Genomic DNA, 27,372 nt, shown 5'->3' with positions numbered 1-27,372 from the left:
TGTGCTTCTCCTATGTGCCCTGGCCGGGAATCGAACCCGGGTCCCCCGCACGCCAGGCTGACGCTCTACCGCTGAGCCAACCGGCCAGGGCCTTAGTCGTCTTTTGTTGCTTTCCTGTGACCGGTCAAAAGTGCACCATGACTTTACAGACACAGTGTGTTTTTGTTATAGCTTTATTGTTTTCATTCTGATATATGATGCAATGACAGTCAGAAATGTAAGCATTTATCTTAATAATTAATGTTATGCTCTAAGTGGAGTGTGAAATGTTATTTTTACCTCATACTCAGAACACCCACCTCAAATGACAAACCCTCCTATCTAAACTTTAATTCTTTAGTTTCTTATATTTAATTGATAAACAGGGTCTAGAGCCAAGAGTATAATTTTGGTTTCCTGGTTTTTAGCAGCCAGAGCTGGGAACAGAAAATTTTCTACAATAATAGTATAGTTTTATGAATATGAAAATGCAGTTCTTAGCCTTTTTAAAACCAAAATTTACTTCCAAAGTTATTATTGAAGCCTAACATTTTCCTTAATGTTGACTAAGTTGTTTTTTTTCTTAATTTAAAATGTCACGAAAAATATACTATTTAATTTTACTGTTTAAATGTACTATTTAAATACAGTATTTAATACTTTGCTCTCAAGCCATTTAAAGTAACAAGGTAAAAATCAGTAATTTCCAATTTTTTATCTTTAAATTGTTTTTAAATGCTTCATATTTCAACCATGTTACATAGTTTACAAAGCATTTTGAATAATTGATCTCAAGCACTACCACCGAATTGATCTCTTACAATACCACCGATTTTGTGGGTCAAGTGTTTTCATCCTAATTTTGTTAAGAAAACTGAGGCCCAGAAAAAGTGTCTTGTCCGGAATCAACCAATGAGTAAGGGACTGAAACAGGGTGTGACTCTGCCGGCTTTTCTGCTTAGAGTGGCTGCGCTCTACAGATTAATGCTACGGATTACTTGGCACCTGGGTAAACATATGCCCACACATGTAGGGTAAATACACATATACTTTTTATTCTGAATTTATATCACCACAGCGTTCCTAATCTAAGTAGGATGTTGTTCTACAAAGTGCCTTCCCACCGATTTAATGAATTTTACTTCATTAAATTCTCACAGACCCTCTCAGATTAAGTGATGGATTGTCCACAGTGGGGAGGTGGAGTTACCCGCTGAATGTATTAAAAGGATCAATGGTAAAGGCAGAGTTAGAATGCAGGGCTCAGGATTAGCACACAGAGCTAAAAGGCGGAGGTGGCCAAACCTCCCCTGAGGGACGGACAGGGAGTGTTTTTGTCTTTGCTGGCAGTGGGGGTGGGGGGTTCTGTTCCCACAGCCTCATTCCCCCCTGCAGTGTGAACACAGCCTAAGTCACAGGTGAACAGGCGAGCATGGCTATCTTCCAGTACGACTGACTGGATCTGTGGCACCAGTTTGAATTTTATGCCATGTTAATGTGAAATAGTGTTCTTCTTTTGATTTTTTTTTTCAACTATTAAAAAATTAAAAAAAATACAAAAGGACAGATTAAACTCTCTGGCCATGATTTGCCAACCTCTCTATTCCCTGAAAATCAAATCAGCCCCTCATTCGTGTGAGTTTACTATATTTTAGAGTACTTGCGTAGCAGAATTTATGCTATTGTATTGCAAATGCTTTCATCTCAGTGATGAGCGCAGTGCTTGGGAAGTGAGGGGATAGCACACACATGACTGAACGGGGGAGGACACAGAACTGTATCCACCCAATCAGAACCGCCCGAGAAGTGACTTTGTGCCCTTCTCAACTGATAAATGTTCATTAGCTAAGCGAGGATTGTTACCAAAATCTCAACCGTTTTCCACTGAACATGTTTATCTGGTGAATTTGGCTCATACGGGCATAGAGTTTGTCAAAGGAACCAAGAGAAAAGATACGCTTGTCTAGGGTGTGGCCAGGTCTTAGGATGTTTGTGTTTTTCTCCACTTTTCTGACCAATAGGGTTTTGTTTTTTCTATTGTAGAAATGGACAGACATATCCATGAACCTTTCTTAACAGGCTGTTTGCTGAGTGCCTGGCCTTCGAGCTATTACAAATGCTACATGCCACTCCTTTGTGTTTTCTGTGTTTAGCTAGGGAGATTGCAGGAGGAAAAGACATCGGAATGGGACCAGAAGCAAATCCTTGAAATGGAGAGACGAGGATTGGAGAGAGAAAATCAAAGGCTGAAGGCCCAGGTGAAAGAAATGGATGAGCTTCTCAAGAAGAAGGAGAGATTAGGTGCAAACTCTCTGGGTCCTGATTTCCAGACGTCACAGGTTGAACTGCAGGAGAAGAAGACGGCCCAGGAGCCGCTCGGAGCCAGGGGTCTGCACTTATGGTGTCTGCCTCCCGGCTGTCCAGGCAGAAGCTGCCTTCGTTTCTGCACACCTCCAACCTGAACATTTCCTTTTGCACTGCCTGATAGCTTGTTCTTTTTCTCACTGGGATGTAAAATAATGTTGTTCGTGCGTGTGAAAGCAGTGTGACCGATTTCATGATGATAATGTCCGAATAGAACAAATCTGGTGATTTCAAGCTCTCTCCTAAGAAACAAGAAAGTGCAAGGAGGGACAGACCTTGGCGAATTTGGCTTCCTGTTACAGCTTTGCCTCAGTGTTTTCTAAGCAGTCGATTCTATTTGCAATAAGTATATTTCCCCATGAGTTTAAGTCACCGCACAGTAAGCATTTCTGGGGAGCTGTGGTTAAGCACTGTACCTGCAAGCACACATGGCTGGAGCTGCAGCTCAGGCCTCTCGGCATCCTTTTCAGATAGCCTCCGAAAAGTGAGTTTGGTGTCAATTAATTGTGTTGTGGTTGCAAACAACCCTTCTAGGTGATGACAAAAATGTTAAAACTAGGATTAAATCCAAAATTGAACTTCAGGATGTTTAGGTTGATTTGGAATTGTTTTATCCTAAAGTCAGTAGGCATGGTTACTGTCATAGATGTTTTTTGTTTCTTTCTGAAAAGCCGTTTCTTGATTTTTTTAAATACCCTGTTGGTGGCAGTTGTGATTGATGGGCTTTAGTGTCCGTATGCTGCTTCCATCCACTTCCATTTCTCCTGTGAAGCATCCATGGCATCATCATGCACAGTTCTATTTTTTCACTCAGTGCCGTTGCTGCTGAGTTAAAAGGGAGTCTGGTAAGTTTGGATTATTGAGCTATATAAGTAGTTCATACTCATCGGAGCTCTAAAAGCTAAATGGCCAGAAAAAATAAAATTCCACATCGCTTTTCCTCTTTCTCTGTGAGTTTAGGGATTTGTTACAAATGCAAATTAAATTGCATTAGCATTTCATGACTTGGCAAGGCAGACAGCTAAAGTTGAATGTTACGGGAAGTGATTGTAATTTTCTGTCATGTGGATTCATAAACCATCCACACCATTGTGTTTGATTCTGACATATAGAGACGTAGATATAGATATATAACTTATAAATATATACATGATTTTTTTGCATATTGCTACTTATGAAAGCACAGAATTATTTCAGTTAGGGAACAAGTTTTGATCAGCAAAAGATCTGTTTCCCTTTGACTCCCTTGATCAGAAAAGCCTTTGCTTGTGTCAGACTCTGTGTCAGTCCCTGTTCTAGATGCAGGTGCTGTGAGGTCAGTATGTCATTATCTCTACCCAGTGTGTGCTTAGCGTCTGTGCAGGAAGATACACCTATAAATTATTATCCACGGCACATTGTGATGATTGCCAAGAATAAAGTGGAAGGGGAATACAGATGAAGTAATTTATTCTATTTCATGTTGATATCTTTCTGGTGATATCAAAATGTTGTAACAATAAAGTATGTCCATACGGAAATAGGAGGGCTGATTGGGGCCTGACTGGATGTGGCATCCAGGCCAGTTGACCTGTTCCATCAACAGAGGACACTGTGTTCAGACCTGGGCTCTTGCTGGCCAATGTCGTTCTTCAACCTGAAACCAGACAGAACTTGGAAACTGGAAGATTCTAGACACTCGGACAAAACCAGTGAGTGTGCTCATCAAATAGACTATTCCTTCAGGGTCTATCTTTTGATGCAGAGAAGTGGTCTTAGCGATTTGTATCCTCTTCATTAAGAATTCAGACTCATTCCTCCAACTCAAATAGTTACTAATCATGGAGTAGCTGCAGGTCACAGTCCCTGTGCCACAGAGATCCCCACAGAAGATCCAGATATTAAGATTCAGATGTTGCCAATTGCCAAATGAATCAAAGCTGCATATAGAACATGCCAAAGTCCAGTGAATTATGTGATGTTATAACACAAAGCCAAATGGTAGCTTTTGCATTATTTCAATAAAAACTCATTTATCTGTACATCAATTATGTGTACAAGTACCATACGGGAGTAACATGCGTGCATAGAGGTACCATGTCTCTTAACACATTTATGTACAATTGTGAGAGCTGGTTCATGTGAAACACCATTGTAAACACCACGCATCATAAGTCTCTAAAAGACACGTGAGGTAGCTCACCACTTCATATTTACATTACATCACATCTAACAAATGTTTTTGGCAGACACAGCTCTACCTAGAAATCTCCAATATCATAGAAACTTCCCTATCAATACACTTCATTAATTTCTTGAATTTTAAGGATCTCTTTGTTCAATGAAATTCCTTTAAATGCTTCCTTATGCAAGGAGGAGAAGACTTGAACATACTGTTGCATATATACTATATTTTTGGCTTGAATGTTATAGGGAATACATTTGTGAAGAAAATGCCTTTCAGTTGTAAATAGCGCCATGAATCAAAAGACAGAGATGCACTTCTCCAAGTGTAACGTGATGGGAAACAGTGGTCCATATTCTGTTGGGTGAAGCCCTGAGAACTAGTCCATGTGCCTCTCCTGAAATGCTTTGGAAGCTTGTTTTCTTAAATCATTCTGGTGACTAAATCCCTTCATTCAGGTCACATAATGGGTCATTTTCAGAAAGTTATTGTGACAGAATGCTAACGGATGTGTCTCAGGGAGATGATTAATTAATCTGAAAGTGGAGAGGCCATCAAAGTCAACCCCTAATGAATTTGCTTTCCTCTCAGCAAACGACATTGTATTTAATTCCTAACTTGTACCATGAGCAATGCCTCTTTCATACTTCTTAAAATTATCTTCCTCACTTTTTGTTTATCAGCATGTAATCCATTTAATAAAAAAATTCTCAGTCCATTTTTAGCTTTAATAGCTGTAAAGGAATTACAAGTGCAGAATTATTTTCAAGATAAGCTAAAAGGATTTTGAGTTTTTTCTGTGGTGAGATGGTAGGAGGTTTCAAATGTTGCAATCAATCTCGTTACTTATTTCGCATGTCTTCGTAACATATAATTTACAAAGAAGCAAAAGAAGAATATTAAGACATAATTTTATAAGTGGTCCAAGTCATCTCATCTATTATAAGCATAAGAAAATTTATTTAAAGTCAGGTAGCATCAGCACTTTCATTTATCTATTGATTTATTCAACAAATATTTGCTGAATACTCACTCAGAGTTCAGTTGTAGGTATCAGAAAATAGGTTAGTCACAGAAGGATATATGATACAAGCAATCAGACAATTTGAAAGGATGGGGGCGGGGGTAGACTGTACAGAGACTGACCAGGATGGACTCCTGGCAGACTACCATAAGCCAGGACGAACAAAATAATTAGTTCCCAGTACTTACCGCATTTAAAATGGTAATGGAACTAGTTTCATTCAGCATGAATATAAATATTTGGAAGGAATACATTTAGGAGAAGAGGAATGGGAAGTTTTCTTATATTGACCCTTTTTTTATTAATAGATAGCCAGACTGTTGTAAGGCAAAACCTGGGAGAGAGAAATATAGCTTTCTTACCTCTTTTTACTCATGCTGAGCTTTCTTATAAAATCTACCAGGTATATTTCAGTGATTAATTATTTTTAATAAATTGAAAACTCAGAAGCAGTATTTCACGGTCTGGAAAAAGAATTTTCTTCCAGTAGCAGTTCCACTGGGATTTAAGGAGATGTGTGATACATGTTCCATCCCTCTGAAATCCTGCTTTCTGACTAGAGGAAAATGTCAAGTCTCTGAGGAATTAAGAAAAAATAAAAATAAATACCCCCCCCAGACCACATATGACACACATTGTTTTTTTGGTCCCCTCCCCCATTCTATCCTGTTTTAATAGAAACCTAGGGAATTTGACTCGCAAGATAATTTTGCCAGCTCTCTTATTTATGTGTGTTCACACAGTAAATGTACATTTTGTGTCTCTGTAAGAAAATACTACACACACAACGCAGAGTGTGGATGATGCTAAAATATGCAGGAAACAGCTTCCGCTAAGGGAACACACAGTGGGCACCATGGCCTGTGTGCAGTGTGGCATGAATGAACGCGGTGTCCTGTGAAGTCTGCGGAGAGACTGTCTGTGGTTCCCGTTTTATAGCCGACGAACCTGAAATCCTGTGAGGTGAGTACCACAGCCCAGAAGCAAAGGAGCAGATTTGCACTGAACGGTGAGGAAGGGCATGGTTTGAGTCACTTTCCTTCCTGTGCACTTGAACCAAAGGGTTAAACTCAACCTTGGTAACAGAATTGCTTTGCGCTGCTTGTCTTTCTGTTGCCTAGAAAATAATGTCACAAGTGAGTAGCCAGCAACACGTAGGACATGGCGTCTTGGGAAGGGTTTGCCTGTTTTTGCAGTGGATGTGTCCATAAGAATGAACATCTGGGTCCTGGCCGGTTGGCTCAGAGGTAGAGCGTCGGCCTGGCATGCGGGGGACCCAGGTTCGATTCCCAGCCAGGGTACACAGAAGAAGGGCCCATTTGCTTCTCCACTCCCCCCCTCCTTCCTCTCTGTCTCTCTCTTCCCCTCCTGCAGCCAAGGCTCCATTGGAGCAAAGATGGCCCCGGGCGCTGGGGATGGCTCCTTGGCCTCTGTCCCAGGCGCTAGAATGGCTCTGGTTGTGGCAGAGCGACGCCCCGAAGGGCAGAGCATCGCCCCCTGGTGGGCAGAGCATTGCCCCTGGTGGGCGTGCCGGGTGGATCCCCGTCGGGCACATGCGGGAGTCTGTCAGTCTGTCTGTCTTTCCCCGTTTCCAGCTTCAGAAAAATACAAAAAAAAAAAAAAAAAAAAGAATGAACATTTGAATCTGAGGGGATGATTTCATTCACTAACGATGACAAGGGATCTCGGGCTACCAGCAGCAAAACCTGCTGTTTGCCCCAGCAAGTGCTACCTTCTCCAAGTGCTTCTGTGTCCCCGACTGTCCACTGGGGGCACCTCTGTCACCAAGGAGGTCTCCTAGGAGTGAAATGATCGAACTGCATAGTTTACTACAACTAGTTGTAAGGTCAAGCACAGCCTCTGACTCCCCCCGCCGTCTCCCCTAGCCTCTAACACCAGATATATGTCTACTCCTCACGCCTTGCTCTTACACACCCACAGGTGGTTGGAGCTGTCCATCAGAGGGCAACATCAAAGTACGACCGGACCCACAGCTTTTCAAATTGCAAATTAAATTTCTCTGAGAGAAGGAGCAGGTGGATCAACTGTCCTCCTACCCTCTGGTAGTCTGGGCAAATCACCCAGGCCTGCTGCCCCATGTCATTATACTGAATGTGTCCCATGCCCCCGCACCTCTATGCCGGAGCGGTTCTGATGTGCGGCCTCAGTATAGTACCAGGGTGGGCCCAGGAGGGAGGCCTGCCTTTGCAGACACCAGCAACCTGCCTTCTCATCCCTAAATCCTGGGTGCATTTTCATGGTTTCACCTGTTTCATCATTCTCCGCCTAGAAAGTGTCCTCCCTAAGTGATGACACAGAGAACGACTTCCAAAGGAGGCCCTGCCCCTCTGCTCAGTGCTTTGTGGGTCCCGGAACGTGTCACCGTGCGCGGTGTCCAAAGTTCAGACATTGCAAGAGTCACACCCGGGACTCACTGAGGTAGGAATTAGGAAGAGCACCGTGCCCACACGGAACAGGCAGCTCGCAGCCAGGAGCGCCGACAGCCATGGAAGTGAGGCTCAGGGAGGCATGGTGAAAACGCAGCTTCTCCAGGGAGGGGGCGGTGGCTGTCTATTTTTTTCTCAGGAATCGGTCATACTAGAAGTTCCTCAGACGATAGGGACCTGGTGAGCAGTCACCTCATACCAATTTTGGGAAACAATTCAAGTTCTGCATGTGTGATTTCCAGAGACCCAAGGAAGCCACCAGCCGGAACAGATTCGTCTCGCAAAATCGGTGACATGAAGTGTTGTTTTTGTGGCCACCTTGGTTTTGGGGGAATTGTCGAGGTTGGTCACCATTTATCTTGCATTTTGAGTTACAAGGCCACACCCAGCAGAACGCCCGTATGTAGCAGCCATGGTGGGGACTTGCAGACCCGAAGTCCAAAGTCTTTGACAGAAGCAAGTCTCTGCTCTCCCCCTCTCTCTGCGCCTCTTCTAAGGTCAGTTTCCTTCAGGTCAGGGTGCTTTCCCCGCACTTAGGCTACTCTTCTGTCCTTGTTACACCCCTTGATGGGAGAGGTAAGCCATTTTCTCATCTGGGTTTCTGCGCAGGACCTTCTCGACCTCAAAACCCCTTTCCTTTCGTCATGTTAATAACACGTCTCCTTTCTTGCTTTATGTGCACTTACTATTGTGGGTGGAGCACAGAGCGCATTCCTAGCAGCTGTGGCTGATGCAATGCTGTGAGAATACGCCAGCTCCCAGAACCCTCCTGGGCACACCCAGGAAGGGAGCTCCCTGCTATAAAGAAGTGACTCAGCGCCAACCACGCAGCTCCCTGATCTTTTCAGCCATTGGCTATGAGAAACATGCTGTAACACCCTATAGGCTGAACCTGTGTATATAAGCTAGATTACTTCCTGAATAAAGTGGATCTGTGTCACTGAACCTGGTCCCTGGAGTCAGGTCTTTGCATCTCCGTCATCCTCACCCCCAGAAGGACTTGTCCACAAACTATATATACATCAGGGCTTTGCCAGGGACGGCAGCCATGATTTCATCTTATATTTATAGTATTTCTATCACTTACTAATTCAGGTTCAGCAGCATCATTTTTTTTCCATGATCATTTTTCAATGTTCTCAATTACAGTTTACAATCAGTGCCATTTTGTATTAGTTTCAGGAGTATATAGCACAGTGACCAGACAATCAGATACTCCATGCAGTGTTCCCTGACATTTCCAGGAACCACCTGGCACACACGTAGTTACTACAATATTATTGACCGTGTTTCCTATGCTGTACTTTACATCCTCGTGATTATTTTGTGACTATCTTTACTTTGTGTGCTTCTGCTTTTTAAAACGTCATTTATTTCATTAGACCAGGAGCTCCGAATGAGGTTCTTGAGATACCTATAACTATTTATAAAAACATGCATTAGGGCAGAACAGATTTTAAACCTTCTGTTTATTTCCTTGACTTGATCTTGAAACCTGGTAAATTTTAAAATAGTGTACTTTTAAAGGAGATAGGAGCTAAATCGGATAGAAGTCTCTTTTCAGAACAAGTACAATAGACATAATTGTTCAATTGATTTAAAGGCACTAAATACCTGAGTGTTATTTCCCATGTATTGAAAATCTCAAATCCAGAATGTAATACGAAAATATTTCCACAATGACTATGACTGCCAGCATTTCCCTAAGTCACTCCTCATTATTCAATCCCACTGTCTAATGAATATCTTGGTGGCACTGCCTGTTTTTCATCCCTGCTTTAACAGTTAAGGACGTGGATGCTGATGGTGGTCTTTGGTGAGAGCTCTCAGAGAGGTACTGGGGCAGAAGCCAGACTGGAGGGGAACAGGAATGGATTGAAGTTGACCGTGAAGAAATGGGAGAAACTAGTATTGATTACCATTCTAAGATATCTGATTGTAAACTTTAAAAAAAAAGATGAAATGAGAAGTAGGCCTGACCAGGTGGTGGCACAGTGGATAGAGCATTGGACTGGGACGCAGATGACCCAGGTGCGAAACCCCAAGGTCACTGGCTTGAGTGCAGGCTCACCAGCTTGCATCCAAGGTCGCTGGCTTGAGCAAGGGGTCATTGGCTTGCCTGGAGCCCCCCACCCCCAGTCAATAGACGTATGAGAAAGCAATCAATGAACAACTAAGGTGCTGCAACCAAGAATTGATGCTTCCCATTTCTCTCCCTTTCTGTCTGTCTATCCCTACCCGTCTCTCTCTCTGTCTCTGTCTCTCTCTCTCTCTCTCTCTCTCTCACACACACACACACACATACATAAAATGAGAAAATAATAGTTGTATTGGGTAATGGAGTCATTATTTTGGTTGTTAGAGACATGGATCTTTTTAATCCTGATGAGTAGAGAGGTGGAGTTTGAAATCATGGGTCAGAAAAGAGGACCAATAATCCAAATTTTCTGAAATGGATGGTTGCATTGACTGCAATAGGGTAGTGTTGCCTCTTCTGTTGCAATAAACTGGTAGAAGACCAGACATGCGAGGATGCAGGAATCTTTGCCAAGAATAAGACATGGTTCTGGGCACATGGATTTCAGGCGGAGGGGAACAGTGGATCATCGTAGGACAGGGAAGTAGTTGGTATCTGAGCTCAGTAGGAGGAGGTGATGGGGACATCACAAGGTGAAGGCTGGAGGTCGAGCTGAGTGGCCGGACAGGTGGAGAAGGCAGGTCAGCAGGGAGAGGAGGGATTTGGGCTCAGTGGGTTGGTTAGGATTTTAATCAAATTGGTTTTAAATCATCACAACTAAGATCAGTGGTTATATAAAGCGATATATGTTTTTTAACACCTATAAATAACCTGAAAGAATATTACAAACTACATGAATTTTTGGGGGGTGGGGGGTGATTAGAGCAGAAGTTGTACAAATCTGAGCAGAAAGTGTGGCCCAACACAGGCCTTTTCTCTCTGAAATTCCACACGGCTTGTGTCAAAGCTGGTGAAGCCTTCATTTCACCCTTCAGGGCCTCATAAAACTAAAAACATGGGTTTTGATCAAATAGAGGGAAAGGCTGTGGAATGAGTTTTCTACCTGCAATGGAACAATTTTATCTTTCTGCGGAGTTTGCCAACAGGCCGCCTTGGTGTTGGTTTTCATGAGGATAGAATGTGGCTTTCTTATGGAAGGCCCTGCTGGTGGACTCCTCGGAGCTGCTGTTCCCTCAGCAAGGCAGGGATGTGGGGACCCTGGGCATAGTAAGCATTAAAAACAATGTACCATTTAAGCAGGCCTCGCCCCTTAAACTCTTCTTTCCATCTTGCTTAAAAATTTCTGGAAGTTAATGGGTCCATTTCACTGACCTAATTTGATTTAACATTTTCAAGCCTTAGCCACCTCCAGAGTCTCTTAGTATTTGAGAGAATAAGTTTCTGATAATTTGATAAAATTTTCTTGCGTCCTATCATTTTTAGACCAAGTAGGGGTGGAGTATATGGAACATAAATTAGCTACTGAAAGTGAATAAATTTTGTGTGTGTGTGTGTGTGTGTAATGTATCTAGAATCACCAAATGCATCTTATCTTTAATAGCTTATGATGACGTTTGTTACTATAATAACCACACAGCACTACAAATCTACAAAGTAATTGTGTCACCTTCTATACCAGCATTAGTTTTATTTGTTTTATATTTTTCACTTATCTGTTCTTTTATTTTTCTTCTAACACTAGAAGTTTCATAGGAATAAATTTTGATTATAGACCTTGCTGGAAAGATCTAGAAGCAAACACAGGGCAGCAAGGCAATGTCCAATGGAGCCAGACACCTAGATTAACAATGATATGATAAGTAAGTATGCAGGATGAATAAATATATTTTTATAGGTTATTCTTTATTACAGGTGTCCTCAGGGGCCTAGTTAAGGCAAATCTTCCTGACTTACTCCCTTACTAGTTTAATATAAAATAAATCACTAATAGCAGATCTCATGAGGAAAGGGATCAGTGAAGGCGGCATTGTAGAACAGTGATGAGTGCGTGACGGCAGTCAGCTCTGTGGCACGTGGTCGTGCAGTTGGGTTCTGCAGGAGACCACTTGAGCCAGGGCTGGAATAGGACATGCCATGCTCCTTATGTCATGGGCTCTGGTCTTCCACTCTGTGTCTGCTGGGGAATAATTTTTGAAATCTATATGAAAGCATCATGTACGCTGCTGGCCATAACTGGCAAATCGTATAAATGTGTAAGGGTCCAAAATCTTACATGGAGAGGGGATTCCTTTTGTAAATCACCAAGAAATCAGCATTTTTGATGGTTACCTTAATTTTCCATATCCCATAAATGGCTTTTGGGTTATATTTAGGGCTATTGTATTAGTAAAGCCCAAATAAAAAGTAAATATTATTAAGGTGCCATGTCCAGAAATCTGTAGAAAATACAGGATCACCCTAGCCATTGTATATTCACACAAACACACACCACACACTGACATTTATTTCAAATGAAGAAGTGATCTATTTAAAATGTGTATTTTATTTCAACTGCTAGGGAACTCTTCAGTTATTCTGATTTTACGTTACACACCTTTCATTTAGATACCTGATCAATAAGTTTGTTTATTTACATTTTAATAGTTCAGACACCTTAAAATTTAAAGTTGGTTTTACAATTTGTTTTTGAGAATATCAGTTTTCTTAGTTGTTGTACACATCCTTGGATAGAGATTTGCCTTATACCAATTTTAATCTGAAATCATTTTTGTATACTTGGAAAAAAATCAAAGAATCATTTTTATCTAATAAGGCTGGTTTCCTGTGACACATGCTATTAAGCTGAATGTTTTTCTAACTCATGAAGCCATAAGAGATGAATTGGGAGATCTACCACCCCTCTCTTCCGATTAAAAAAACGACATAAATTGTCATTATTGACAATATTTCAACTGAGCCTTCAGCTGCCTACATATTTGAAAAATTAGAACGATTGGAAAAAAACAGCAGAGAAATTTAATTATTGAAAGTAATAAGAATTTATACTTCTTAATTAAATATATCAGAGGGTAATCTGTATTCGGGCAACATTCATTGTGTTTATATCATACAATTTCATTTAAAATTTTAAGATAATTATGTTATTTTGCATTGTATAATTATGTAACATTACATTTGTTTTACGTTTCAAACCTAATTAATGCAAATGCGTACTTGGAATCTTCTAAGTTTATTTCACTTTAATAAGCTTCTGTGTGTTTGTGGAGACACGAAAGTGGACTATTTGGACTGCAGAATATTTTTCCTACAGTGCTTTATACTATGTGTATAAACTAAATTAATGTTTGGCTGTTGGATAGCCTGTGAAATAGTGAATATTTTTCTAGAGAGAAAGCTCTGAGGACAATGAGATTAATGAGATTATTTGGTAGTAATTAAGCCCTTCATTACCCTACTCATATGTTTGTTTTGGAGAGAGTTCTGTGATTGAATGGATACACTAATAGCCTGATGACATTGGGGTCTATTTAAAGGGATCATCTGTAAATCACTATTGGATTATCTCGAGGCGTCTTTTTTTGTTGTTGTTTTATATAGTAGGGACTTTACAGTTTGCTACTGACTTGGCCAACTATTGAATTCTTTAGCTAAGTGGGCAAACCACATCATTATATTTTCTATAAACACATTTTAAGACATTCATATCACTTGGGTCAGGCCAAACTGCTGTAACACATTGGACCCAAAATGTATAATGGCTTAACAACTTGGAATTTATATGGTGCTCATACAGTCATTGAACTTGGACATGGAAACCTTCCCTCCTGTCATTTTAGGATTCCCTAAAACATGCATTCTCAACATGGAGCCATGTCATCCAAGGAGGTGAAATAGTTTTTTGTAGGGTGTTGGGAGTGAAAACAATTTTAGATATTACAACAATTGGTGGTCTTCTGAAAGGCCACAGTAAGTGAACAGATATAGTATATAGACGGCATTAACATTTCATGGGGAAGGAGAACTAGGAAAAAATGAGGATATCTGAAATGGCTCCTTGGGAAAGGTAGGAACTGAGAAGAGGGCCTTGCTCTTGATTTTTGCTTCTGACAAAGAGGAGAACAGTAAGTGTAGAGAGGTTTTAGGACCAAGCATGGAAGGGTCCTGAAACATTCCCATTTATCACCATGTACTCAAATGGGGTCAGAGACTGTCACCAACTGCAAGGAAATCTGGAGAATGTCATCTAGCTGTGTGGGGATGAGACAAAGACATTTGGAGAATAGCTAGTGATCTTTAAATTCCGGTTTATGGGTGTGTGCCTATCACAGAGTGCAAGTTCAGCAAATCCACCTGAACTGTTTGCTGAGCTGATGTACGGCTCTCCTTCTAAGATGACTTAGATCCAGCTTTGTAGGTCTGGTCGGTAGATTTTTGACCACTTAGGGAGAACTGAGTCCATTTCACTTTTATAGGATTCTTCCTTATTGAGTGTCAATGCCAAATTAGCCATATTTCTGTGAGTCTAGTCTAGGCTTTGCTGTGTCTCTTCTTTTTTGTGTGATATGTTGATGTTGTTGATTTTTTAAATGAATTTTATTGGGGTGACACTGGTTAAGCTCAAATGGCTTTATTACTGATCTATAAACATCTTGAATTTTTAAAAATTGCTTTTTGAACAACACTGTGTAGACATATAATTTATTTTTGAATGAAGAAGCCATACTTTTCTTTACGATACCCAAATAACAGAAAGTTTTATACCACGATGCAGTTTTGGCTGCCTGTTTGAAGAAGATTATAGACAGACACCTGGATTACCTTTGAATATAATCTGTATGTAGCAATTAATTTTAGTGTATTTGTAGAATTAGTATTTTCTTTTTTTTTTTTTTTTTTTGTATTTTTCTGAAGCTGGAAATGGGGAGAGACAGTCAGACAGACTCCCGCATGCGCCCGACCGGGATCCACCCGGCACGCCCACCAGGGGCGACGCTCTGCCCACCAGGGGGTGATGCTCTGCCCCTCCAGGGCCTCGCTCTGCCGAGACCAGAGCCACTCTAGCGCCTGGGGCAGAGGCCAGGAAGCCATCCCCAGCGCCCGGGCCATCTTTGCTCCAATGGAGCCTTGGCTGCGGGAGGGGGAGAGAGAGGCAGAGAGGAAGGAGGGGGAGGAGTGGAGAAGCAAATGGGCGCTTCTCCTATGTGCCCTGGCCGGGAATCAAACCCGGGTCCCCCACACGCCAGGCTGACGCTCTACCGCTGAGCCAACCGGCCAGGGCCAGTATTTTTTTATTTCACTTCACATAACATAATCTTTTGAAAAAAATCTAAAGACTAATGCCACTCTTTTAAAAGAAATGCTTGGTTCAGAATTAGACTTGATGTAGTAGGAATTGGGGAGGAAAAAGATGAACTCTCTTATAGAAGCTAGAAACCTTGGTTCCAGACCTGCCCTCCCTGTGGAACATAGAGATCATTAAACCACTCCATCTTCTTTTCTGCTCAGTGAAAGGAGGGCCTTCTTTAGGTGAACTTTCTCCGCCCTCCCTTTTATTGACAAATGACACAGAAAGGTTCCTCTCTCTTTAAATCCCCTCTCTGCTCTTGGATGGCAACACAAACGTTATGTCCACCAGCCATCTCAGGAACAGACACCGAGTCTTATTTGTTGAACTGGGTATTTTTTCCAGTATTTTCAGCCAAGAATACAGTGCCTGTTCATTTTTTATTTTGTATTTCTGCCCAAGGGATGCTGAGTAATTATCCTGGCCTCAACTCTATGTTAAGCATGTAAAAATAATTACATTATCGACTCTTCACAAAATTCTTTTACCGTTGATATTTTACAAAGGATAAAATTCAGGTAGAAGGAGGAACCAGGGCTGGCTGACTCCAAAGGTCACCCCACCACACCTCTGGATTGTTACTCCATAACTTGGCCACAAACATTTTACAAAGGAAGCTCACATGTTCCTTCTTGCTAATTTCTTCATAATTTGAAGTTGAATTTTTAAGGAGATAAATTTATTTTTGCCTATCATGTATATATATATTTTTTCCCAATGTTTTTTGGAGACCAAACATTCTTAATTTTAGACATAATAATGTATAACTTTTATTTTCTCCATAACTATTTCCAGATACTTTAACATCATTTTAACTGCTAACATTTGACTTTCTTGTGAAAGTGAATATTTTTGATGGGATTTTCAACCAAATCAACAGAATCTTGATTTGGGGGTAGTCATTGATGAATTGGAAGTCTGGGCAACATCCTTGAAGAGTATATATACAACTCTTACTTGTGAAACTTAAATTTCCTTAGATGGTTCAAGAATATTCTGTGATGAATTAGTGGAACTGAGTCTTACGAGGAAAGCAAAAATTTTAAAGGTAATCTTTACTTATCCACCCACATCTGTGATGTGGGACAAATAATTTCTTACTGACAATTTAAATCCCCCAATTAACTAATGCCGTTTGAAAAGTTAGCCACCTTGTTTATTTGACCTGACTTTGTTTTGCAGGTTAGCAGAGTAATTTTATAGTTTGTTGATTCCCAGTAGATAATGGATTGAAACTGATTTTAATAGGGTTGGCTACTGAAGCATGCTATGACAAATGTAACCTCGAGGTGGCCCTCGGAAACGTTGTGGGAAATCTCTTGTAAAACATAGTAAAGCCATTTGTCCTTGTTTATCCCCCAGGAGAGCAAAAACACACACTCTGTTCCTATGATGGGATCCTTAAAGGATTGTGCTTTTAAGTGTTGATATTGTGATTGTGACTTGTTATTGCTGATGACACTACATTTTGTGATTTAGTGTGTTAGAACAATTGACCTTGAGCACTTGAGCGAAAAGCATTTTGTAAGAGAGGTTTCTCTCAAATGAGCACTTCCCCGCCCCTAGTTTCTCGAACAGACATTGTATGCATTCATTTTTCTATTCTGTTCTTTTCCAATACATTTCTTTGAATTTTTGGTTTAGTGGAATAATTGTGTTTTAATATCCTTGCTGCTAAGCACTTCATAGCTTTTCTGTAGCTCTATTATTTTTCATATTCCAAAATCATAGCAAAAGAAAAATCAGAATATACTGAAGTGGAACTGAAGCTCATCTAGACAAAACCACTGTTAATCTTGTTCTGTATGCTTTTAGACCTTTTTCTGTGCTTATGTATAAAAATTATTTCTCATGTATATATGCACATACTCATACTCAGATGTAGAATGTAACTTTATTTTCTACATAGCAACACATATCCATGTTCATGACTCTGCATCTACATCATTATACTTGATTTATACCACATATACACACAAATATATAATATATAAACATAAATGGATTTTACATCTTTATTTTAATATCATTTGAAATAACGTTTTGTCATCTCAGTCTATAAATTACTGATCTTGAATATAGTTAAATACTTTGGGAGAATTCTTTATTTTTCATATAATTGACCAAAACCAGATATTTCTGATTATTTGAAGCATGGCAAAAAAAAAAGTGGTTAAACTATATTTATATATGGTTTCTTAAAATTAGTTTAACTACTTGAATAAAGATTTTCATTCCAAATTGGACGGCCTAGTCATACACCATTTCCATAACAATTGAGATATTCTGTGACTGGAATCATGCTGAGTCATTGTGCTTCTGTGTATTATTACAATAATTCCCAATGGAAGCATCGTGGTCCAGGGAAGGTCTTACAATGTACAAGATGTATTGTTTTTTATGAGAATGGAGAATTGGCTATATAACATATGTGTCAGGACAATAATCACAGTATTATGTAACCATAGTATAAAGATGCCTTAATGTTAATTTTCAAAATAATTCGAGACAAGCCATGAGTACAGGTGTGACATTTTTATGTGGAGTAAAGTACTTATTTCTCCATGAACTTTTTTTTGCATCACCCTGGAGAAAGAGGAGCATGAATGGTCTGTAGTTTCTATAGCAGCTGTCTCATCTAGTTAGTTACCCACCAAATTATAGAATAATCAAAGTAAATAAAGAGGCTTAAAGTTATAGCCTTTGACTAGAATTTGAAGTTCATATTAGCAGTACCCTGAGTCAGTTATAGGGCCCAAAATAGAATGGCTTGGGCATGCATTCTTAGGGAGTTTCTAGTTAACTCTTCATCTAACAATAAGGAAATGGTGGGTCACGTCTCTTTATTTCTAGTGGATCTGCTATTTTTTTGTTCTGTTACCAGTTGCTCATCTAAAATTTAGGAAATTGAATTATATTGGCTGAAGTGGCTTCCTGTTAAGCAATGGATAAATTCCATTTTTTTTCAGCCTTTCCTCTACAAATCCACTTTCATAATTCTAAGTGAGAATTCTAAACACTAGTTTTACTATGGCAGGATCAACTAAAATGCACATTACACAGTGTTGACTGGGAGCTAACATTTATTGTTGATGAATAAATTCAGAGAAAGCTTTTCCACTGTAGTAAATTTATTTAGGTTGAGGTGAATTTAATAAAATGTTAGATAGTCATCTCAATTTTTGATGGTGTAAAACTGATCTTGTGTGATTTTTGACTGGTCAGTGATGACAGCTGTATGTTTTAAGGAGTGAAAAAAAGAATTATTCTGGAAAATAACTCCAAAATAATAAGTTCTAATGGTATTGATTTTATAGCAATTTCAAGAAAAATAGTCATGTAAAGGAAGGAAATTGCATTCTGGTTTAACAGAACTGCATTTATTATCGCCTTGCTCATGCATCTGTAAGTGTGTTTGTGCCATTGGCGAAAATATGCCATTTCCATGGTGAAGAAATTTTTTCTTGCCATTATATTAGACTGTGTGAGGCACTTGCGAGTGTCATACTTGGTCTTATACAGACTGAAATAACTACAATATATGCTACTGAGTACATTATTATATCACACAGATGTTAATAGCAAGTTAGGTATCATGGCATTGTAAAAAATATTTTCCAGGGGTGTGCATGAAGTATTTTTTCACTGTGGGATATAGACCATAATCATATAGAAACAGCATGCTTCAAGGTGAAAAGGCATTTCACTTAGGTTTAAATATTTTCCATCAAAAGAAAAAAAAAAGAAATAAAAGAACTAGTGAGAATATAGCATTATTTTAAGAAGCTATGGACAGAATTCCATTAAAATTATAGAATAAATTCTAGCTGGTTAGCTCAGTGGTAGAGCGTCCACCTGGAGTGTGAATGTCCCAGGTTCAATTCCCGTTCAGGGCACACAGGAGAATTGCCCATCTGCTTCTCTACCCCTCCCCCTCTAGCTTCTCTCTCTCTTTCCTTCCCCCTCCTGCAGCCATGGCTCCATTGGAGCACATTGGCAGGGGGCACTGAGGATGGCTCATTGACCTGCCTCAGGTACTAAGAGGAGCTCGGTTGCTAAGCAACAGAGCAACACCCCAGATGGGCAGAACATTGCCCCCTAGTGGGCTTGCCCGCTGGGTTCCTGTAGGGGCGCATGCAGAAGTCTTGTCTCTGCCTCCCCTCCTTTCACTGAATTAAAAAAAACTGTGAAATATATATGTTTATTCAAACCTCAGTACACAAAGTATAAATATTGAGGCTGACAGTGTATCTAAAATGAGAAAGTATTTTAAGAGTGGATCTTTAAGACATGCCCTACAGCTGCAGATAAACAATTATACTTGTTCTTTCTCCTTGGTCAGGCCGTTGGTTTTGCTCCCTCTTCTGTTCATCCTTGACTCTGATGCCTTGCATTCTCTCTTGTTACTTTGGCACTGTTCACTTCTTGGAAATCCACACTCTGTCTTATTCCATTCCTCTGAAAGCCTTCTTTCACAACTCGCTAACAGATACCTGTGTGTCATAGGCAACCTACATGTTTCAGTTTTTATACTTCTCTACATTTCTGAATCATTTGCAATTACCAACTCCCTTTAAAAAACAGACATCTATGGGCAAGTTTTGTCCTTCATTCAAAGCTAACATCTAGGACTAGTCGAGCTGGAGCCAGTTCGCGTTCTCATCCGACGTTAGCAAGAAGCCCATTATGTTGGTGGCTGTGAATCCCAGACTGTGGTAATGAGTCTCAGTCTCATTGGGCGGAAGCTTCAGGAGCACGGCAGGTTGGCCTCGGGCTGGGGACCCGGCTTGGAGAATGGCCACCTGCTTCTCGGCATTCCCACCTGGCTCTCCACTCCATCCTTCATCTCCCCACTCACTAGGCCACCTCTCACTTCTCCAGGCTGGACCCAAGGGCTGGGAGGACAAAGAGAGGAACAGCCCCAGGCACTGGTACAGCTATTCAGGCCTGGGGTCTTCTGGTCATTCGATGCTCATGGGCTGTACTGTCTGCCCTTGTATTCCTCAGGTTAGAGTCTAACCCAGCCACCTTGAGTTCTTCCCCAGCCCTCCCGCAGAGGGCCCTCTCTTGGTAACCCCTCACCCCCACCACTGGTCCATCAGGTCGGCTCTTCTGTCAGGTGACGTTTGTTTCCTCTCGTCAGGGCCCACTCATGACTCACCCCAGTTTCCCGCTTGTCCCCCACATTCCGACAGCCCAGCTAATGACTGGTGAGATGTCACCTCCCTTCTCTGTGGCCACAGGACGTTTCTACTTTTGCTGGTGAGTGAGGCACCCGTCTGTCCCTCCACATCCAGGGGCCACACATGATGGGTGTTCTACAGAGCTCCCTCGGTTTGGCTCCATGTGAGGTAGGCAGTAACCTCCAGTTTCCCAGGAAAGGGGAAAATTTCCAAACGTCTCAAATCACAGGCCTTTCCAGGGCCTGCTTGTCAAGGTGTGGTCCCCTGTCATGCACCCTCCAGGCGGGACACACCTAATTCACGCAGGACCAGATTTCTCTGCCTCCCCTCCCCCCTCCCCCGTTATTTTTCTTTCTGGCCATTATTTTATCGGTTTGTTTCAGGATGAGAAGGACCTAGAAATCCTTTGTTCCCAGTGGTGATACCTCAGGCAAAACTGGACAAAAAGAAAACCCTCTGTATGTCTGGTTACCATGTGCTTTTGTGATGTTCACAAACATATCTGGGACTGCTGTGTGTATGAAACTGGGCAGGTGCTTTTTTATTCCACATTATGTTAGCCTCTTTACTTTGTGTCATAAAAATTCTTCCCAAATACCTTAAAGTTGTATACTATTAAGGACTCATTATACTTTACTCAATAAAGGCCACATTATACAGATTATTTTAAATGTTTATTATTGTTATTAGGAGTAATGCAGAACAAATATTTCTGAACATAAATGTATTTTCATATATACCTTAGTATTTTCCTGGAATAACTGTCTTATTATGAAATAGAGTTTTAAGGACTAATGAGACATTTTGGTAAATTATCCTCTTTCCCAAAACTATCATGAAAATATACATTTTCCCTCAGCAGTGAATTCGTGTCGTTTTTACCATTTCTTTATTAATATTGTTATTCTTTTTAATTTTTTGATTGCTGTATTCCCTCTTCTGTGAATTTTCTTTCTTTGTGTCTCTTTGTCTTCATCTGCGGATTATCTCCTGTTACTTTTTGTGGCCACTTCCTGTGGTTTTCTTTCTTTGCCTTTCTGACCACTTGTTTCTTCTCTCCTTTATTGGGCCTCCGCGCTTTCTCTTACGTAAACGAAAGTAGGAATTGTTAGGCTGTTGGGTCTGTACACTCAATACACAAGTCTATTCACTTCACTTAAATTATTTACTTGTCTGAATTGTGAGCAAAGGCAATGGCCTCATCTATTAGGAGGGTTTGCTCTGTGCAGAATCACTCCACGTGCCAGGGCCACATAGAGGACTTCGAAAGGTCTGACTTGCCGGATGGGAATTAAGCAATTTCAAGAAAAAAGCATTTGTAGCTTTGTGCAATCACAGGGCACTGAGTGTGGGCAGAAGAAAGGTTGGGAACTTTAGTTATAAAGCATTACTTAGCTAAGTGTGCAGGGCTCGAAGGAAAACTGTGTAGGAGTAATGCATTCCCCACCGAGAGTGAGTCAGCCATCGCTCTCTGTTCCCTGTGGGGGCCTGTGAAATAGAAAAGGCCTTGTTATTCCATCTACAGTTTTGGTGACTAACCATTAAGGATTTAACTTAATATTTGTATGGTCTCTGGAGACACAGGATGCCATACGAATACTGATGTATATTTGTAACTTATAGTTATAGTTAAGCTGTAGGGTTAATAGCCATATTTGCAATTCTTCAGAAATCTTGAAGTATCACACAAAGTTAGAATATGTGTGATAAGAGCTGAAATGCATTGCCTACTGGTACAGAATTTTATTATTTGTAGATTTAATTGGTGATTTATGCCTGCTATGAAAATGAGTCTAAAGAAGAATTATTTTTATTTAGCCTATGCAGGAAGGATTAATTTCTATCTGCACATGAGATATATATGGGATGCACTTAGTATGTACATATATAAATAAATATACAAATAGGATGTAAAAATAAATATGATCTTATTGATTAGTGTCTGTAATTTTCTTCTGCAGTGTGTCCAGGTCTATTTGAACACCAGTTCTCCAGGCCTTATTTTTTGCTGGTTGGGATATCTTCATCTTGATTTTCTTTCTTTCCCTTTTTCCTTGATATGGTTTTCTGACTAAATGGAAATAACCAGCTGCCACTAAATTAGCATCCAAATGATCCATAGACTCTCTTTGTACAGAGTTTGGACCTTCCACGTGGACCCCATGATAAGGAATAGGGCCCTAAATACGTCCGTTATGCTCATTCATTGTTTCATTCATACGGATAACGAGTGACTGCCAGCCATTATCCTAATGCCAGTTCTAATAGGAAAATCATTGACGACAGAGTCAGGGAGAAGGACAGCGGCACCTCGTAGGTGAGCTCAGAAGCCCTCTGTCCTCCACTTTCATCACACAGCTCTGAGAACCACTGTTCTGATGGACAGATTCGATGGGCTTTGCCCAGCAGCCCTCCCAGGTCACGCCAGTTCCCATTCCCACAGTGTACACTCACAGCGCTTATTATACTTTAGAAAGCTGGGTATTCCCTGAAATACTTTATGTAACCCCTAAGGTTAGGTAAAACTGAACTCAGATGTTTTTCTGAGCCTTGTTTGTTCAACTTCTTGATGATCAGTCATTCATGATAATTTTCTAATTTTTCTCAGTTCGGTTATTGATAAAGAACATTTTTTCTAAAAATGTCTCCATTTCTTTTATGTCTTAGTATGTATTTGCATTTTATACTCAGTGTTCTCAAATCATTTATAAAATATCTACTTTATCTGTATTCATTCCTAATATTTTTCTTCCTGTCATTTTCAAATCAATCTGGTGTTTTACCCTCTTTTATATGTAATTTTTAAAGGAATATTTTGTTCTTTTAATTCTCTTTATTTTTGTTTATTCTTTATTTTGGTGCTTCCAGTCTTTTTTTTTTTGTATTTTTCTGAAGCTGGAAACGGGGAGACAGTCAGACAGACTCCACATGCACCCGACTGGGATCCACCCGGCACGCCCACCAGGGGCGACGCTCTGCCCACCAGGAGGCGATGCTCTGCCCATCCGGGGCGTCGCTCTGTCGCGACCAGAGCCACTCTAGCGCCTGGGGCAGAGGCCAAGAAACCATCTCCAGCGCCCAGGTCATCTTTTGCTCCAATGGAGCCTCAGCTGCGGGAGGGGAAGAGAGAGACAGAGAGGAAGGAGAGGGGGAGGGGTGGAGAAGCAGATGGGTGCCTCTCCTGTGTGCCCTGGCCAGGAATCGAACCTGGGACTTCCGCACGCCAGGCCGACGCTCTACCACTGAGCCAACCGACCAGGGCCGGTGCTTCCAGTCATTTAAAATGGACTATTTCCCTGTTCCAACTTTCATAATGTTTAATTTGCCTGACTTATTTTCAGTCTTCATTTTATATACTAATTATACCTAATACTATAAATTGGCCTTTAAGCATTGGTCTAGCTGAATCTTGCAGTGTCTATATAAAACTTCTATTTGTAATTTTAATCGTGATTCTCTAAACACATTAATTTTTTTTTTTTTTTAACACTATTTTTTTTTTTTAATGGGGTGACATCAATAAATCAGGGTACATACATTCAAAGAAAACATTTCCAGGTTATCTTGTCGTTTAGTTATGTTGCATACCCATCACCCAAAGAGAGATCGTCCTCTGCCACCCTCCTTCCAGTTCTCTCTGTACCCCTCCCCCTCCCCTCCCCCTCTCCCTCCTTCCCTCCCCCCACCCCCCTTAGCCACCACACTCCTGTTCATGCCTCTCAGTCTCGCTTTTATGTCCCACTAATGTATGGAATCCTGCAGTTCCTGTTTTTTTCTGATTCGCTTATTTCACTCCGCACAATGCTACCAAGACTCCACCATTCCGCTATCAGTGATCCATTGTCACCATTTCTCCTAGCTGAATAATATACCATGGTGTATATGTGCCCCGTCTTCTTCATCTAGTCCTCTATTTTTTTTACAGTGATTAAAAGCCTTTAAGCAAACTCTTGGCCAATACAGCAAGAATCCATAAATGAGTAGTGTCCTTAACATGTTCCCCAAGTCCAAGTTGGCCCCCTCACCATGCCAAATCCCTGAAAAATGCAACCCAACCACAGTTCAGTCTGTTAGGAGCTGTCACAGGGAGCAGGAGTCCAGGAAAGTTCCCCACAGGAAAAGTCCGTATGGCACTGGAATTGTTGTCACCATTCTGTACTTTGCAGCTCATGTCCAAGTCCCAATGACCGCTGCTTCTAGCTGGTAATGATTCAGGTAGACTGAAAAAAGCCATTTGCAGCATGCGTGGATATGGAGCTTCTGTTCTCCTCTGCCTGGAGAGTTGAGACCAGGTTGCTTTTCCCTGGAGCTCTGTGACTGTGGCCTGGTAAAGAGAACCTTGGGATACACTAAGCTGGGTGGCAAAGGTAAATTCATAATACAAGTTGGCAAAAGGAGGAAAGAGAGCTCTAAATTAAGAGTAGGTCCCAGCCTGAAATATGAGTGGGGCATTGAGGTAGGAGGAATAAAGGAATCACTATATATTAAGCAAATCAGCAGAAAATAGGACTATCAACACCTACAACAGAGATCTTTGAGGGAAGAATTAAGAACCTGACTATTCAGGCAAAACATAGTTAAGTGGCCCTTGTGCAAATGAGATCAGTTTACCTGCTTCTTGGAAGAAATACCCTAGGCTCGTCCACAGTGTCGTAGATGGGGTCGACGGCCTTGGGCACCTTCAGCCTTCAGTGGCAAACCCCAGCATTCTGGGCAAGGTTAGGTCATAGGTGGCTGGAGCAGGCCTGGAAGAGACTGAACCCTCCCTTAGAGGAGCGAGGGGGAAGCCTACCTTCCAGTGTCCCTGTTTTCTCACAGCAGAGGTGTGTAAGCCTGGCAGGCTTTAGCTCAATGACCTTCCTTTCCACTATTGAAGCAGGACCCAGATGGCATCCTATGAGACCCCTTTGGGGTGCTGGAGCCTTTAAGGGTGTATCCTAAAAGCTGGTAGTTCCCCCTGATCTCTATTGGGCTTTTTCTGCCTCTAGGTATCTTAAAAGCCATTCTCAGAAGATCTCGCTGAGGGGTTTGAGGATCCCCATCCGCCTATATGAATCTTTTCCATATATCTGGAGCTATTTGGAAAAAAGACAGAACAGTGTTATTAGCTAGATCTAAAAAGAAGGTAGATTTGGTGTCTCCTGTTCATCAGCTTTCAAAAGAAATGTAAATTTTTTTTTTTTAAGTTAAAAGCATGATATGGTAGACCCGTCGGAGTCATTGGCCTGGTGTGCAGAATTCCCGGGTTCGATTCCCGGCCAGAGCACACAGGAGAAGCGCCCATCTACCTCTCCACCCCTCCCCCTCTCCCCCCTCCTGGTCCCTCTCCTCCCGCCCACAGCCAAGGCTCCACCGGAGCAAATCCACCCTGGGCACTAAGGATGGCCCCATGGCCTCCGCCCCAGTTGCTAGAATGACTCCGGTTGTAACAGAGCAACATCCCAGATGGGCTGAGCATTCCCCCCCGGTAGGCATGCCAGGTGGATCCCAGTCAGGCGCATGCAGGAGTCTGTCTGCTTGCCTCCCCATCCCCATCCTCAGAAATATACAAAAAATAAATAAATAAAAGAAAAAATACAAAAAAAAAATAAAAAAAAATACAAAAAAATAAAAAATAAAAAAGGGGGGGAGGTCATTCCCTTGTGCTAAAGCACCAGGGAGCATGGAGTGAGCTTGAGTATGTCCTATGAAACATGGAGCTCTATGTTTACATATAAGACTTTGAAGAAGGAGGAACTGCTGAAATAGTTTGTCAGCATTTGTCCCTAAGACAGCAGTCTTTATAGGGGGAACACCATACGTAAATATTTGCTGTCTGTCTATAGATTAAGGGGGGAATATGGCAAATGCTGAAAAGCCATGATCTTTGTGCCCCTCCCCTCCCCCAACCCCCTCCCTCTCCTCCCCCCACCCTGTAACCCCAACACTGTTGTTCATGTCTCTGAGTCTCATCTTTATGTCCCACCTATGTGTGGAAACATATAGTTCTTAGTTTTTTCTGATTTACTTCTTTCACTCAGTATAATGTTATCAAGGCCCATCCATGTTGTTGTAAAAGATCCTATGTCATCATTTCTTATGGCTGAGTAGTATTCCATAGTATATATATACCAAAGCTTTTTAATCCACTCATCCTCTGATGGACACTTGGGCTGTTTCCAAATCTTTGCTATTGTGAACAATGCTGCCATAAACATGGGGGTGCATTTCTTCTTTTAAAACAGTGCTATGGTGTTCTTGGGGTATATTCCTACCAGTGGTATAGCTGGGTCAAAAGGCAGTTCGATTTTTAATTTCTTGAGGTATCTCCATACTGTTTTCCACAGTGGCTGCACCAGTCTGCATTCCCACCAGCAGTGCAGGAGGGTTCCCTTTTCTCCACATCCTCGCCAGCACTTATTCTGTGTTGTTTTATTGATGAGCGCCATTTTGACTGGTGTGAGGTGATATCTCATTGTGGTTTTAATTTGCATTTCTCTAATCATTAATGATGTTGAACATTTTTTCATATGCCTATTGGCCATCTGTGTGTCCTCTTTGGAGAAATGTCTATTCATTTCTTTTGCCCATTTTTGGATTGGATTGTTTGTCTTCCTGGTATTAAGTTTTCCAAGTTCTTTATAAATTTTGGTTATTAACCCCTTATCAGATGCTATGTCAAATATATTCTCCCATTGTGTAGTTTGTCTTTTTATTCTGTTCTTATTGTCTTTAGCTGTGCAGAAGCTTTTTAGTTTGATAAAGTCCCATTTATTTATCCTGTCTTTTATTTCACTTGCCTGTGGAGACAAATCAGCAAATATATTGCTGCGAGAGATGTCAGAGAGCTTACTGCCTATGATTTCTTCTAAAATGCTTATGGTTTCACGGCTTACATTCAAGTCTTTTA

At 41.1% G+C, this 27,372-nt stretch overlaps 1 protein-coding gene across 2 annotated transcripts in view; it reads left to right on the top strand.

The window, feature by feature from the left end:
• CCDC102B (coiled-coil domain containing 102B) overlaps positions 1-27,372 on the top strand; it is a 200,550-nt gene that overhangs the window by 105,071 nt on the left and 68,107 nt on the right. Inside the window, exon 6 of one of the 2 annotated variants that reach the window (XM_066247332.1) lies at positions 2,133-2,360. In XM_066247332.1, the coding sequence (XP_066103429.1) occupies positions 2,133-2,360 (228 nt within the window). Of the gene's footprint in view, positions 1-2,132; positions 4,365-27,372 lie in introns of those variants that run through there. The other variant, XM_066247331.1, reaches the window with a different exon arrangement.

Source organism: Saccopteryx bilineata, chromosome 11 (genome assembly GCF_036850765.1).
Source record: "Saccopteryx bilineata isolate mSacBil1 chromosome 11, mSacBil1_pri_phased_curated, whole genome shotgun sequence".
NCBI lineage: Eukaryota > Metazoa > Chordata > Mammalia > Chiroptera > Emballonuridae > Saccopteryx > Saccopteryx bilineata.
The sequence above is the reverse complement of the archived record's forward strand: the minus strand, read 5'-3'. Positions and strand labels throughout refer to the sequence as shown.